The sequence below is a fragment of the Poecile atricapillus genome, chromosome 12, assembly GCF_030490865.1.
Source record: "Poecile atricapillus isolate bPoeAtr1 chromosome 12, bPoeAtr1.hap1, whole genome shotgun sequence".
Lineage (NCBI taxonomy): Eukaryota > Metazoa > Chordata > Aves > Passeriformes > Paridae > Poecile > Poecile atricapillus.
The window spans coordinates 20,261,305-20,276,810 of NC_081260.1; the positions used below are offsets into that span (position 1 = coordinate 20,261,305).

General features: G+C 43.3%; 1 protein-coding gene across 7 annotated transcripts in view; it reads left to right on the plus strand.

Moving 5' to 3' along the window:
* The first annotated feature begins 4,572 nt into the window (after nt 1-4,572).
* The window catches only part of ARHGEF6 (Rac/Cdc42 guanine nucleotide exchange factor 6), a 39,160-nt gene continuing 28,226 nt past the window's right edge, over nt 4,573-15,506 (plus strand). The window contains exons 1-3 of one of the 7 annotated variants that reach the window (XM_058847696.1): nt 4,573-4,842; nt 5,847-5,930; nt 13,526-13,610. In XM_058847696.1, coding sequence (XP_058703679.1) covers nt 4,678-4,842; nt 5,847-5,930; nt 13,526-13,610 — 334 coding nt within the window. In that variant the 5' untranslated portion in view covers nt 4,573-4,677. Of the gene's footprint in view, nt 4,843-5,846; nt 5,931-10,454; nt 10,583-13,525; nt 13,611-15,506 lie in introns of those variants that run through there. The other 6 variants (XM_058847694.1, XM_058847695.1, XM_058847699.1 and 3 more) reach the window with 6 other exon arrangements.

The following is a 15,506-nucleotide window of genomic DNA, read 5'->3' on the forward strand; positions in this document are numbered from 1 at the left end:
TTTTCATTCAAAGATCACTGATGGCACTAGTATGCCACTAAAGTGGATTAGGGAAATAGGTCTAAAAGTAGCATTTCCCCTTCACTCCCCTAACCACCTGCAAAAAAGCATTTATATTTATAGTTTGACCCAGATCCAGGTCTTGAATCCTCTAGTGAAGAGTGAAAATGCTGTCTTTAATACGCAGCATTCTAGGAGACTTCAAAAGATACTGACAAATCGTCATATACATTGTGTCAGAACATTTTAAACTCTGTGTGTGTGCACCTTAGTTCTCTCTGTTAGCTGTGAAGCTGAGGCTTAATTATTCAAAAGTGAAAAAAGCTTCCATTTAAAAAAAAAAAAATTCAGTGCTTTTATGCAGTTTAGTAAATCTGTTGTGACCATGTTGTAATAAATACATGTATTATAGACAAAAATCGCACTCTCAGCCTTCTCTTCAGCTTCTAAATGTTTCCAGATTCTTAACAGGCATGATACCAATGTTAAGGGAGCAGCAAATAGACCTTAACTTGTGGGAAGGAGAGTATTAGTAACCTTGTGGAAAATCCGAGTGTAAGCGGAATTGCCAGCTGTTTACCTTCCTTTGATTGCAGGTTTTATTTAATTCATAGCACAGTATTACTTACAGATCAGTACCAGTATGTATTACCAGTGTGTTGCAGAACTCCTGAGTAGTGTGCTGAGATTATCAAGAGCTGGTGGGATTTTGTGGTGGGTAGAATTTGAAGGGGGAATACACACAGGAACTGCAGTACTTAGTACCTGCCCTGGGAACAGTGTTATACAAGGAGTGTGCATTAATACAAGTTGTCCTCAGGGTATTTTCATTATTGTAGTTAGCTATTGATATGCTTTCCTACTGTTGTAACAGATCAAGTACAATTCAAATGAATTCATTGTATATATAATTCGAGGATAATTTAGCTTTTTTGTCTCTTGGCTTCTGAAAGGGTACTAACTTGAATTTTCTTTTTCTGCTTACAGTGACTAGAAAGTGGCAGCACAGCAGTGGATATGCATTGGAAAGTCGAAGGATAACAAATCACAGCTGATACAGCCTGGCTTTTGAGTGTAGTGTTGCCCACCTTTTTCTAGAGGATTGTGTAAGCGTTCAGGAGTTGCTTTTGAAAGTAGCACTACTGATTTCCTGGACATAAATAAAATTCCTGGTGGAAGCCAACTGCTGCCTGCCGTAGCTAGCACCTTCCAACAGCCCAGAGAGAGCTGGTTCATTCTTCATTGCACACACATCCTGCAGCAGCAAAATACTTGGGTTGCCCTTTACATGTGTGCTTGCCATTTATGCTGATAAAAAGAGCAAGTTACACAGAAGTTAGTCTTGGTCCTCTTGAATACAGAGGACTTCACCAAGAAACCATGAGAAGTTCTGCTACCTTACATTAACAGTTTTGTCCCAGCCTTCTGGATGAGAGATGGGGAATGTTGGTGTACTGAGACAATGTTAGTGATGAATGCCCCAAATAATTAATGTTCCACTGGACAGTACTACATCTCTTGGGAGTAGATGCTTCCTTCAAAACTTTGTCTTGATTTTGATGCCTTCTTCTGTTACATATGTGTTGATGGGCGAATTACTCTATTACATACATGTATGTGAGGCAAATCCTCAGGCATTGGTATTTCATGTAGAAGAGTCATAAACAATCATGGATAATAAAATTTATACTCACTTCTGTGATAGACATAAACTGATCTCACTTAAACAACAGTCAGTTCATAGTAGCTGAAGAAGAAAAAGCATGCATACCTTGTCTACAGATTTAAAACTACATTTGGGGTTAGGGTATCACTTTAAACTTCATTTATGGGCTATAGATTCTAGGAGTAAATTTGTGTAGCAAATGGGTAGAATTGTAGTATTTCTCAGAGCCAATAAATTTACTGTTAATAAGTACTGGGGGTTTGGGTTCTTTTTATCTAATTAAAGACACGCTTTACTCAGAGACACTTGGATGGTGGTAAAGTTTACTAGTGTTACATCTTGGAAGGTTATTGTTACAAAGTGATCTCAGTGTCTCTTCTGCAAGGAGTAACATTCTGTACTATCAGAGTCCTTTTTCAGTATTAGCTCTTAGTCTTGTCCTGCTGTTCAGTCTGGACTGAATCATCCTACCGAAAGTGTAATGCCAAAATGGCAGCTACTGTAACATCATTGCCTGCCTAAAATTGTAATTAATGAGAATGTACCCTGATCTACAGTATTAGCTCATGCACAGAATCAAACTTCGTCATTAAAAGCCACCAGTTAAAATGTATAGGTAGATTCTTCAGCTGACAAATACACCAGTGCTGTGCTTTGTAGTTGAGTATTTTCCCTCTGCTGGAAAAAAAAAAAGTGAATTACTTAAGCATGTGTGGCTTCAAGAAGAAGCACTCAAAACTGGTTTCTGAATACATGACTGCTGTTCTTACCTTGATCCTGTTGCTGTGCTGTTCTGATGAGTATGCTGCCAGTCACTCGGTAGCTCTCCCGCTTTTAAGGTAACACTGTGCTATTTAGTCATCACTGGTATAAATCAGGCTGTAAGTAAGTATTTGTAAGCAAGTTGACTCTGCAAGAGATGATCAACGATTCTCTTGATTTGTTGTTGTTAGGAAATAGCCAAAGGTGAATCCTTTTCAAAGACCAGACAGTGTTCATTCCTCAGTGGCTCTACCTTCATACCCTGGGTTTGCCACAGAATTAATTTTGGTGTTGGAATCGGTAAACAAGCTGGAATGTGTTTAGAAATTACACTAATGGAGGTTGGGATTGAAGTGGCTAATCAAAAACTAAATTTGTGGACATCCTGAATATCTTTATCAGCAGATCTTTCAAGCAGTTGGTAAGTGTTCAAGATGTGGGAAGTATTTTCATTTAATTATAATTGCAGACATTGATATCTGCTTGGCTGCAGCAGCTGCATGTGAAACAATCATTAAACTAAACCTGCCCATGTGTGCCTAAGTTTTCCTTTAGAGGAGAGAGTGGGTGAAGTACTTTGGTGTTCGGGTTTGTAACTGACTTCAGCAAAGCAGGTGTGCAATTCTCCCAGTGTTGGAAGTATTTCTCTTTACATCAGAAACTGCTGTATTCTGATGGGGTGACTGAGGTGTCTTATGTATCCGAATCTGTGTCCCCATTGATAAGTGAGCATTAGTAGTTGTCTTGGCTAGCTGCAGATTTGAAAAAAGAATTATGAAAGTGGATACTGTATGTATTTCTTTCTGCAGTGCAGTAGTGCTTATGACAACTGGGAAAAAAACAAAAGAACTGCTGATTAGCCATAATTTTGAAATGTTTTGCACATGTTTGTGCCTCATCATAGAGCAGTGAGCTGTGATTGAGCTGTAGACCACTTTATTCACAGTGCCTGCAGCCATGTGTTATGAGTATTTCCACACTACAGACACCTGGAACTCGTCCTGAAGTCCTGAGAAATGTCAGAATTGTGTCTAACCCTAAAAGGATGGTTCTGATTTACTGGTGGCTGTTAAAATTGGTCCATAGGTAGGTCCCAGTACTAGTCATAAGACCTGCAAGTTGGAGGCAAAACCATGCACGTTTACTGTGTACAATGTGTCCCTCTGCTGCTGTTTTTCCTGACCCTTTAAATCATGAGTAGTTTGGTAAGACTGGGTTCTTTAAAACAGCTGTTTTAAGTAACAGGGTAGGAATTGGCTCAAAACTTGGTAACCAGGAGATTCTGGTCTCTAGGATGCTTTGTTGCTGTTAGATTGCTCAAGCCATGATGTTCCAACTTCATCATCAAAATAATTGCTTCATTTTCCATCTCTTCTGATGAAAGGACAGTTATAAAGATGACTGGACTTTCCTGACTTGCTGTAGTAATGTAATACAGTAATGTAGTAGCTTGTGATGGTTAATACTGCCCTGGGCAGGCTGGAAGACTACCTTCAGTGGATCCTGAAGTGGTGGTGGAAAGGGACATCTTAATAAGATGAGTAAAATAGTTGAGAATTTTATTCTAATCTTTAGATGACTTAATTCCTGACCTTTTTGAAGTTATCCAGGTAATTGTTTTGAGAGATTATAATCTTCTAAATAACCATTTTGGATTATATGTGGACTTCTGCACAGCAGTTAAAAGAGAGCTTTATTTATGCATAAGTGCATTATCAGAATTTATTTTCAAAAATCAGACAACAGGAAACTACTATAAAAGGCAACTTTAATTACTAGGTTTGCCACGTGAAGTTGAAGATCTATTTAGTGTGACACTCCTCCAAAACAACCATTGTGAATTCTGTTTTACCACTAAATACATTGTTATTTACAGTATTAAGTTATTTCTTTGGGCAATAACCTTAAGTTCAGATCAAGTTTACTCAGTGATAGGGTGCCAGCTGCCACAAGGAGGAAGTCTCCAAGTGAGGTATTTTTGGTATAATAACTATTCATATAAAACACTTGTGTTTTCAATAATTTTGCAAAGATGTTGTTAACAATCTGCATTGCTAGAAACTATTTTAACAAGAGTTTTTTACATTAGAGTAACTTTTAGTTCCTAAGATTTGATTTATGCACCAAGAAAGAAAAAAAAAAAAAAAGGTAGTTTCACACTTGGGCTGCAGCAGGAAGATGTAACCACGGATGTGGGTTCCAGTACGCTGTTGTACAGGAGAACAGCACTGGCAGCAGACCTGTCAGCCATGAATCCAGAAGAACAGATTGTAACGTGGCTTATTTCACTAGGAGTCTTAAATTCCCCTAAGAAAGTAGTAGATGACCCAGAGGGGTTCCTTAAAACTTCTCTGAAAGATGGAACTGTGCTTTGCAAACTAATTCATCGGCTTCTTCCGGGATCGGCAGAAAAGGTAATGCTTTCTGATGTATTTCACCACCCTGGGACAGAGCCCTGCTCAGTGAAACTGCCCTGGGCATTCTGAGGCCTAATTACTCTGGTAAGTGAGAGGAGCAAGGAGCTTCTGAGAGAGATGTTTTACATTTAGGTTTCTAATTCGGAGCCAAGTATGATAGTAGCTTTAGTTCTTTGGGGTTTTTTTCTACATCCAGAAAAAAACCCTGCAAGGTTGCACTTGGCTCACATATGTTCAGTCAGTGGCAGGAAATACTTGGCCTACCAGAGATAAAAATATCTTGATTTTGAATAGAAGGATATGCAGCGTATCAGTAATTACATAAATATAACTAATTACAACTGTAAATACATTCTTTCAGAACTCTTACTGCAAAATACCTTGTTAGTCAGGAAATGCACTGGAGAAGCAGATTGGCACAGGAAGAAGCAAATAACCCTTGCATCTGTGCCTTTCGGTCTGTCCTAAGACCAGCAAATCCAGTGGCACTGTAGCCATGTGAATACCTCCTGTTACAGTTTGACAAGGCATGTATTCACAGTCCAGAAGTGTGATAAGAATCTGAAGGAGGAAAAAAGGAAAGAGTCCAATGAGAGATAGGAACTGGCAACACAGAAGAGAGGCTTTAAAAAAAACCCGACAACAACACAGCAGGTTCTCCACCCTATAAAAAAGGAGCCTTTCATTATACAGAGATCAGTTTTGCTAGCTCCTTTTTCGTACACGTGGTGGCTTGGGGCAGCATGCTGTTAAAGGTCATCCAATTTCCCACTGTCACTTAGGGCACTGTCATATGCTGGCATTCAAAACAAGATGCCGACCGTTTCTGTGTGTGCATCACTTCCTCCAGTGGCTTTCTTCCTGCTTCAACAGCTTGCCTGCCACCCCCAGCCGCCCCCAAAGAAGCTTCCCTAATTCAGTATAAAAGGCACATGTCAATATTCATGCAGGCCTTCTCAACACAGGCAATGCAATGAGATCAGTGGATTTTCTTTCTTTAGTATTGCCTGGAGCCTAAAAATGAAGCTGACTGCATCAGTAATATCCAAGAGTTCTTGAAAGGCTGCGCATTTCTGAAAGTGGAGGTAAGTCAACTTAGATCCTTTCTTTTATTGTAACATGCCAGTTTGATCAGCCTTCTGAAAGGAAGCCAGATATCAGAGGGAAAAAGTTGGTATCAATTCCTCATCATTTGTATTAATAACATAAATGAGAGCATGGATGATTTAATATTCAGTCTTGACTGCGAGTGTAACACATCCTCATCTTTTGAGACAAAGCATGCAGCAATAACAGGAGATCAGTCTAAACAGACTTGCACCTGGACCTGTTCATAATTATTTTTTTGTTATTAGAAGGAATTGCAGGTTTTAGCCTTGCTTTAATGGGAAGGTGAAGTATTCTTAATACTGCACTATTTTTTGATTCCCTGCAACTGTTGGATAGGATTCTGGCAAACACAAATTGTTCCTTACACAAAAAAAATACCTAATGAAGTCAAAAGATACCTTTAGTGTGGCTGTTCCTGATCCTATCTGTGTAGATTCTTATGTTTAACCACAGCTCATATTTGCAAGATCAGTCTAAATGAATCACTTCAGAGTTCAATTAATTTTGCCATCAAATTTTTTACTATCTAAATACTTTTGTGTCACACTTAAATTCCTACAGTAAAAAAAGAAACCTGTAACTAACTCTCATTACTATCTTGTTTGAAACATGCTCAAGATTGTGGAAAAAAATATTCTGAAGACAAAGTCTGCCAGAAGCAGGGACAGCATCCTTGGTATTATACATAATATTCATGCACCACAGTGAGAAAAGTCCAACCGACAATAGCTCTGTTCCTGCATTTTTCCCTTTGAAGGTGTAAGCAAAAAAAGGACCTTCCTTCTCTGAAGAGTTTTTAGCTAATCAGCATGAAAATGTGTTCATTCCAGAACTGTCTCCCTGGTCTTTTGTTGCCCAATGATGCATTTCTTGGAGCCTGCTGGAGCAGCACAGTTTTAAAAGCAAATATAGAGAGAGACTTACAATCCCTGAAGGTCTATGACATCAGAAATCAGTTATTGACAGTCTTCTGGTACTGACCATATGATTTCCTCCATTTTTCTGAAAGTTTATTTTTCTATTTGCAAGCTAATAATGAAATGGTTGGAAAGTATTTTTAAAAATACGAGTTTTAAACAGCTAAAAGGTAGGGCAGGGGAACAGTCCTCACCTGTTGTACAGTGCCATCTCATAGCTTTGAAAGCTTGTTCTGCAATATTTCAGTAACACCAGAATTTTCAGATACAAGAGGCTACATGGTGTTTCCATCTCTAGGTGTTCCTCTGATCCTCCATGTGCCTCTTCTTCCTTGGCTTTAATAAATTCAAGCTTTCTGACTACTTTTTTATTCTGATTTATAACCCACTTCATCTTTGAAATATTCTGAGCCTTCAGTAAATCCCTCATGCTCATGTGTGCCTCTCCCATTTGCTGTGAGAGGAGACCTCAAAAGATGGATAAAAGGTCAAACCTCTCTAGCTCAAGTTTAAATTTTGCAGTGAAATGAAAAAAATTTCTTCTTATTTTTTTTTTCCAAAATATTACCAGAGCGCCAAGACATGAATTTTGCTTCTTCCTAGCTCCTCTCTGTAGCCTCATGCAGAAGAAGGCTCAAGGTAGGACAGCTGAGATGGTGGGCAAGACATGGCACAGGCAGAGTGCTTATGCTTCCTTCCGACTCTTCTCCCATGTTGCCAGCTTTTCTGAGTTCTCTCAGGCAAAGCCTCTGCCATCTGTTCCTTCTAAAAGCTGCTCTGTTTGGAACAGCTTGACAAGGAGACTCTAAGCAGCATTCCTGTGGGTGATCCTCATGCCTGATCCCTAGTTTGCCTTGGAAAGGGCCATTGCCCTTTAGGAGCGGGTTTACTGCATCACATTTACTCTGGAAGAGTGTCTGGAGCATCAGAACAGGCAGAGAACCTTCTGCTTCCAGAATCTATCAGTATTTAAGTTGCAGTGATAATGTATTAGGTAAAAGGAAGATGGGCACAGATGCTGTTCTGCCTCAGCAACATAGCTTGAGGAAAGGGTAACATCAGGAAAGGTCTGGGTTTAATTAATTTGAATTCTGTGGCAGCTATGCTGCTGCTTACCCAAACTATGGATATGAAAATCTAACCCTGATAATTCTTTCAAATTCTGCCTTTCTCCAAATGGCACAGTGAACTCTTGCTCCTTAGATATGAGGAAGTACCCTAGGGCTGGACTCAAGCCACTTCTGTCTTGAGACTGACAAGGGCATGTTAAGGTCAAATATTCTTTTCCTGCTGCAGATGTGAGCAAAAGAGGATAGTCTGAGGAAAATGAGAGTTCAGGCCTTATTTTCTGGATGCTGACTTGTACAAAAGGGCCTCATCCTGGGGAATCTCAAACATGACATTAACATGCCATCCTGGCATCCCATGGCTTCGTTGTACTCTGCCTTCCATTTATTTTTGTCATGGATGTTTGTTTGTGGAGCTGCCATGGAATACACCACTTCACTGAGTGTTGCCAACGTGCAGGAAAGGTGGTCAGTGTGGAAGGTAGGATTTCCAGCAGCTTTTGGTGGAAACCCAAGTCCCACCTTCCACTCAACAGATACTGCTTGCTGATCTTTCACAGTAGGAGGGAATGGATAGAGGTTGCTCTTTCAGAGCTACACATACACACTTCCCTCCTACCCTTTGTTGTCCTGGTAACTCAGGAAGTGGAAGAAAGGAAGAAGCACAGTGAGGCAAACAGCAACTTCTCTTGTTTTAGAGGAGCAATGAAATATTTGGACATGGGGGTAGAAGGACACACTGTGGCCTTCCTGCTATGAGCTGGCTCCATTAAGTTGAAGCCGTTCTACAGGCTGGAGGTGTGAGCTGGAAGAATCCACCTCATGGCAGAGTATAAATAACAAAACAGTTCCTTTAGCTTCAGCCCAGGACTCAAGCCTGAATTCTTTTGCCGTTAGTGTTAGTCCTAATGTGTTAGTCCTAAAAGAGATGGCAAGTAGGGGAGTCACCCCATCCTTCTAAACAGGCAAGTGTCGTAATGAGGTGAAACAATGAGATTGTGTCCAAAATTTTCCAGCAGCTTTTCAGTGCTAGAATTTGATCCAAGTTATGAGAACATTTGTCAGTCCAGCTCTGCTGAGCTGAAATAGACATGGGCACTTCATTGGAGCTTAAGTGTCCTTAGAGGATTCTTTCATGGCTTGGACTGAGGAACAGTGCAGAAATCCTGAACGTGCTTAAATTACACTGTGGCTTCAACGTCTGAGCTGTATCTGACCCAAGAGCTGTTCAGAGTGAGTGAGCACTGCTAAGGCAATGCCAGCTGGATGCATATGGGTTGAGGTGGAGAGTGGACAACGAAGGGTTCTGTCCTGATGGCCAGGTGGAGTCTAGTGTAGAAGAGACAGGGAAGAGACCATGACAAAAGAGAAAAATCATAGAAAGCTCCTGGCCCAGCTTCTTCTTGAGGACACAAATGGGAACTTTGCTTTTACTCCTGACACCAGTGTGCGTATAACAACAGCAGATGAATAGCTAAGCATCAGTTGCTGATGAAGAAGCACAAGACCTTCATTCAGCAGCAGCATTTTATTGTTAATACAACTACAAAACTCCTGGCAAGGTCTGAATTTTGTGAACTAAGAACAGTCTATGCCAGATAAATTCATAGCTGGATTAAACCTGGCTGTCAAGGATGATCATAGAGTATGCAGAGGGTCATTACCATCACAGGCAGCATAGAGATTATTTATGCTGTTGGAGGTGCCTGCAACCTCCAACAAGCTACCTGAACTGAAGGTGTGGTTAAGAAGGTGAGAAATCATCACCCTCTTAGCTCCCCATCCATGCATTCCTAAAACCCCGCTCTGCTTTGGCTTCTCTCTAAAGTGACATTACCTCTCCTAGCTGGACAAGGTCAGAAGTGAGAGCTCCTGCCCAGCACCAACCAGCGCAAGCACTGGAGAATGAGTCTATCTGAATTTAGAGTGTCCCAGAGACTCCTGGCACCAGATGTGTGGGGTGGCCCTGCATGGGGTTGGGACCTACTGCTGGGCTTCACCCTGGGTATCAGTACAGTGCTCCATTCCCTGTCCACGCTGCAGCCTGCTGGTGTGCTGAAGTATCTGGGGATTTTCCTGTTCCCTGCTGGAGAATGTTCCCCGAACAGATGGGCACAGGCAGCAGAGGACACGCCTCACTGCCTCAGCTGAACTGTGCCTCATCTGTGGGTGCTTCTGCAGTGTTTCTCTTCGCAGTGATGCAAACCTGCTGCAATTACTGCTCCAATAGCATGTGTATTCCTTCCTTGTCCCATCCTTTCCTGTCCTTTTAAATTTTTCTTTCCCTCCCCTCCCCGATTCACTTTTTCCCTATCCCCTTTCTCTTTCCTTCCCCCTCCCTCCCCTCCACCCCCGGCCTTTCTTCCCTTTCTCATCTCTTTACTCTTTGCCGTCCTACTCCCGCTCTCCCGGGGGTCTCCTGGTGCCTCCCGCCCGCGGCCGGCGGAGGGAGCTGCGGCCGCAGCGAGCGGCGGGGCGGAGCGGGGCGGCGGCACCGCCTGTCACTTCCCCTTCCCTTCCCTTCTCTTCCCTTCCCTTCCCCGCGCCGCGATCCGGCTCCGGGTCAGAGCCGCAGCGGCCGCTCCGCAGCACCGCCCGCGCTGCCGCCATGCCCCGGGGCTGCGAGCCCGCCCGCCCGCCGCCGTGAGTACCGAGCGCCTCCATCCCCCGCGGCTGTGCCAGCCGCTCAGCACGCGTGTCTCCGGGCAGCTCCCACGGGTGTGTCCCGGCTGAAGGGGGTGACAGCACCGCTGTACCCGAGCGCGGTGGTTGCGCTCCGGGCGCTCCGCGGGGTCGCGGCGCTCTCCCCGCCCGCCCGGCTCTGTCTCGCCGGTGCTGGCGGAGCTCCGGCCGCACCGCCGCTCCCGCTGGAGGCAGAGGCAGGTCCAGTAGGAGAAGCCGGGTCAGCGAGCGCCCGAAGCGCCTCATCACTGGGGGACGGGCGGCTCCAGCCCCCGTCTTCGGGTTTGGAGGCGTCGCGGCCGCTCCGCGTTTCGGGCATGGCACCTAGCTGGGGATTTGCCGGGGGCTGTCCAACTGTGGACAGCTCGGACTCGAAACACCTCGAAACACAACCCGGCTTTCCCTAACTTTTCTGCACTTGCCGTCTCGGGACTGAGATTTTGAGTGCTGATAACTTGCTAGCCGCACGCGGGTTTGGGGCTCCTCGTTTGGTGCTCTTCTGCTCCCGAAGCATCGGCTCCTGCTCATCCTCTCGCTGTCTGTGGCCGAGGCTGGCGGTGCGGCAGTGCAGAGCTTCTCTTGCCCGGTGCGATGCTTGAAGAAACAGCCGGAGCGTTTTACCGAGGAGAGCTGCAGTCTGTGATTCGGCCAGTCTATAGAATAGCGTTTTTATGGAGATCCTCAGATGACAGGTGTAGATTTAAATGCGGTTTCAGTTAGATCTACCTGATCTTCCATGTGTTAGAAGTGAAAAAGCCTTTTCTACCTCTATTTGTCTTCTAGCTGCATCTTGTCTTTTAGTTATGACTGGAATTATCGATGGATTGTGCTGGAAAAAGTAATTTTTATCTCATAAATGAGGACTTTTCTGTATGAGGAATTTATTCTGGAACAAGCTGTAGAGTATATTTACATTACAGTAGCTGACCCAGAAGAGTTTTTCACATAGTCGCTGTTGCACAATAGCTGTTCCAGACAATTTCCCCATGAAGAAGTTCTAAATGTTATTACTTACTTTTGTGCCAGAATTTTTTGCATCTCTTTTTTCCCACCATTTTCATCTGGACTTCAGTCAGCCTGATGACTCCGAGCTTACACCATTATTCTCTGCATTGAAGGATTTGGGATGTATTTTAGTTCTTTGCTCCTTAGGAAAAAAAGGTGTTAATTCAAGGCAGAGCTTTATTTTTCTGGAATTCCTGAAGTGGAAGAAAAAAGATATGGCTGAGAAAATGACACACCAGAGAGATGCATGCAAACGACCCATCCTGGCTGTTTTCTTTCCTCTTGTGCAACTGTAACATCCCATGCTCCAGCAGCTGCCAACGGGGTCAGTGCACGCCTGGGCTCTCTGTTACTGTCTCCCTTTCCACCGAGATGGGAAGGTCGCTGCTTAGGGCTGAAGGCAATGCTTGGGTAGCAATGCCTGTAATTGGAGGGCAGGAAAACTGGTTCCGTGCACCAGCTGGCAGAGGGGATGGGACTTGCATGGTCTAATGGAGCAAACCCGAGTGAGTGCAGGTGATAGATCAGTTCAGAAACAGCCCGAGGTAGGTGGGTATGTCCCTGGAATGTGGAAAGCAGTAGATGCAATTGGAGCTGTGGAGCTACAGGTTTTAACATTTGAAATGACAGTAAACTGTCCCCATGTTAAGCATGGATTACATTTCTTTAGGGTAAAGCATGTCTCTCAGTACTGAGTAGCTGGGTCAATCTGAAAACATATTCTCAATAAAGAACAGCCTTTGTACTGTCTGTGTTGGACTTTGGTGCTGCTCTGATGTGGCTGTTAAGAGAAGTAGATGCCACAAGCATCCAGGGCTGTGAGAGAGGCCAGTCCCCTTCCTGTTTGAAATATGCCAAGCGTACTCAAGGAGGTCTGTGTGAAAAGCAAGAAAGGGCTGTTTTAAAGGGCAGTACTAGCCTAAAGGTAATTAAGACTTGTGTCTTTATTTAGCAGGATACACTCTTTAGTGTGTTGGAAGTGTTTGTAATTAGATGGTGTCTGCCAGGAGAGCTTTAAAATCATCTTTTCTGATCATTGGATTTGTGTATCTGTCTCCATCCGCAAGACAACTTGCATTTGGGGATTAGCAGATGGTGCCATGGTGGTACCAACAAGAGGGACTTTTTGTATCTCTTATCTTTGCTTCATTAATGGTAGAATTTGTACAGTCTGTATGAAGCTGAGCGCATTTTTCAGGTGTTAGATGGGGTTGAAGTGTTTAGAAATCTCAAACTGCCCCTCATTGTACTGGTGGTGACTTCTGAAGTGTACAAGGTTCAGGTTAACAGTCATGGAAAATGACTTGCTAACCATGTATTTGTTTCACCGTTGAGGATTAGCAACACCAAATTCTTTAGAGTGAAATTTTTGTATATTACGATAACTGGATTTGTCTTCTTGAAAAAAAGTGTGAATATACTATATATTGCAATAGCAGATATTGTGTGTGTTAATAGCAGATATTGTGTACGTTAGTTCTGCTGCAGAAAATATGGGTATGTTTATACATAGATCTGTATGTACAGCCTCAATCTCTTCAGTTTTCCACAGCAAAAGTAGCAACAAAATCTTTTCTTCCCTCAAGGCCAGCAATAAGCTTCTCAGTGATTTTCAGAGTTGTCTCTGCTCTGCAGACAGCACTGATTCCTTCCCTGTCTCCAGCACTACGGTCCAAATGTTTCTGGGTTCCCCTGCCCTTCCCACAACACCTGCCAGCGGTGCCCCAGGAATTCTGCGTCTGTAAAGGAAATGGAAGTTGTCAGCCCTGAATGAAAACCCTTCCCCTGTAGAGACATAGGGGCTGCTTGATCCTCATGGTCACCCTCCAGCACCGTGGGTGGCTCCAGCAGCCAGTGTGAGATGTTTTGGGCTCAATTGACTGAGTTAATCTTTCACAGGTGTTTGATCCACATGATTTGTACACAGGAGATCAGTTCTCCAAGGTCCTGAGCACATTAACAGCTATAAATAAAGCTGCTGAAGGTAAGAAAAAAGGGGTTCTTCTGTTGTCCTTTCAAACTATTTCTCATGTGTATGTAGGGCTGGTTTTTAATTTTTGTTAATTCCTACTTTATGGTGATTTCTGGAGGTTTGTCAAATTGTGCTGCCGGCACTGATGGCTGATGGTGGATCGTGGGATTGACATTTCAGGCTTCTACCAACTCTGGGTTAAAATGTGATGTTTCAGAGTCGCTGTATCAACTCTGAGGAGCTCAATTATCACTTTACAGTGAAGGACCTCTGCTCAGTTTTTGAGCATTAAGGGACCTCAAAGTAGGTCAGCATAAAGGATCCTCAGTGTAAATGAACATGCACCTCCCAAAATGCAGACATCAGATTTTAAAGAGTGTGTTTTAAAGCTGAAGAGAAAAACAGCTCCATCTGCATAATACCCTTCCTGAATGTCAAAACAAACATTGTTGCTAGTTGCTCAGTCAATTGTATTGATGTTTTTCTCTCTCTCCTCCCCCTGGTTTCATGGAGTAGACTCCTGGATCTGGGAATCAAGCTGATAGCTTGTCCTCTATCCTTGGGAGCAGGAGTAGGCTGCTGAAGCAAAGCAAATCAGTTCATCCTGATTCCTTTCAGATATGTAGCTGTTCCCTGCAGGTTGCTTTAAAATTATATTCAGTAGCATAGTCTGTGAAAGGAGAAGTTCAGCAGGGAGGATGTATGATGGCACAGTGGTGCTCTGGGGAGGGGTGGGTGGACCAGGATCCCTTTTCTGAGGTGATGAGGAGCAGGTCTGCCTGGTGCTGGGAAGACTTCACAGCCTCTTGTCATGCAGGTGTATTAGGACAGACTCCTGCACACCCACTGAGGTCCAGCACCAGAAGAGTTCCCTTTCCCTGTTGCAGGTTACATTTGAGGTGGTTTAAAGGAGAAAATTTCAAAATGAAAAGTTGTTACTTTCCTCTCATGGAAAGGCTTTCCTTTTGACTTACTGCATTTTGCCTATACATTATATAAACTGGTGTATAAATTATCATGCATATATCGTACATCAGCATCTATAATAATATGCCTAATAATAATAACATATAATGTATAATAATAATAGTATATATTTGTAAACCCTCCCCATGATTTGTACACACATATGTGTGTGTGTCTGTGTATATAATGCTGCTCTGAAGAAATTCAGGTTCTCAGGCTGCTGTTTTGCAGCACTCAGTTCTGCTGACAGCTTACTCCATAGAAGTTTGGGAATGGGAATTTGGCCTCAGCCAGCCTCAGCACCTCCTCTCAGCCTCTCACCATTCAATTACCAACAGCTGACCCAGTGTAAAAGCTCTTGCAGTTCAGTGTGATGGGGGATATAAAATGTAGGTTAACTTGGCCAGCAGCAACCTCTACAAATGCTGCTGTTATGATTGATATTTGCTTCATTATTCTGAAAGCAAAAGGAGAAGGAAACTCTCCTGCCTCTGTCCTTGCCTGCTGCTGGACTGGAGGGGTGTGATGGGGTATGTGCTGACAGGGTGGCAAGGCTGCAATGCCATTTGCACATTACTTCCTTTTTTTACAGCCCCATCTCCATTCTTCCAGCCACCCATGTGCCAGCTCAGCCCGGGACAGGGCTTTGCTGGGGAATAGTTCTTGTTGTATGTTACTGACGGGGCTATAGAGAAGCTGGGATCCTCTTGGTTTCCTGGGGAAACATCTGTTTGAACATACGCTTTTTGTGTTTAAACGTTAAAAAATGCAATGCCTGCGATATAATTAGCTGCTCATGCAGAGAGCACCCTTGGGAAAAGTACAGCGTAAAATAAATACATGTCTCAAACATTTACTTTTTGTTGGCTTGGCCAAATTCCTAAGGAGCAGGAGCCTGTGTCCTACAAATTGCCACTGCAGATGGTCTGGTTTGTCTGCTTT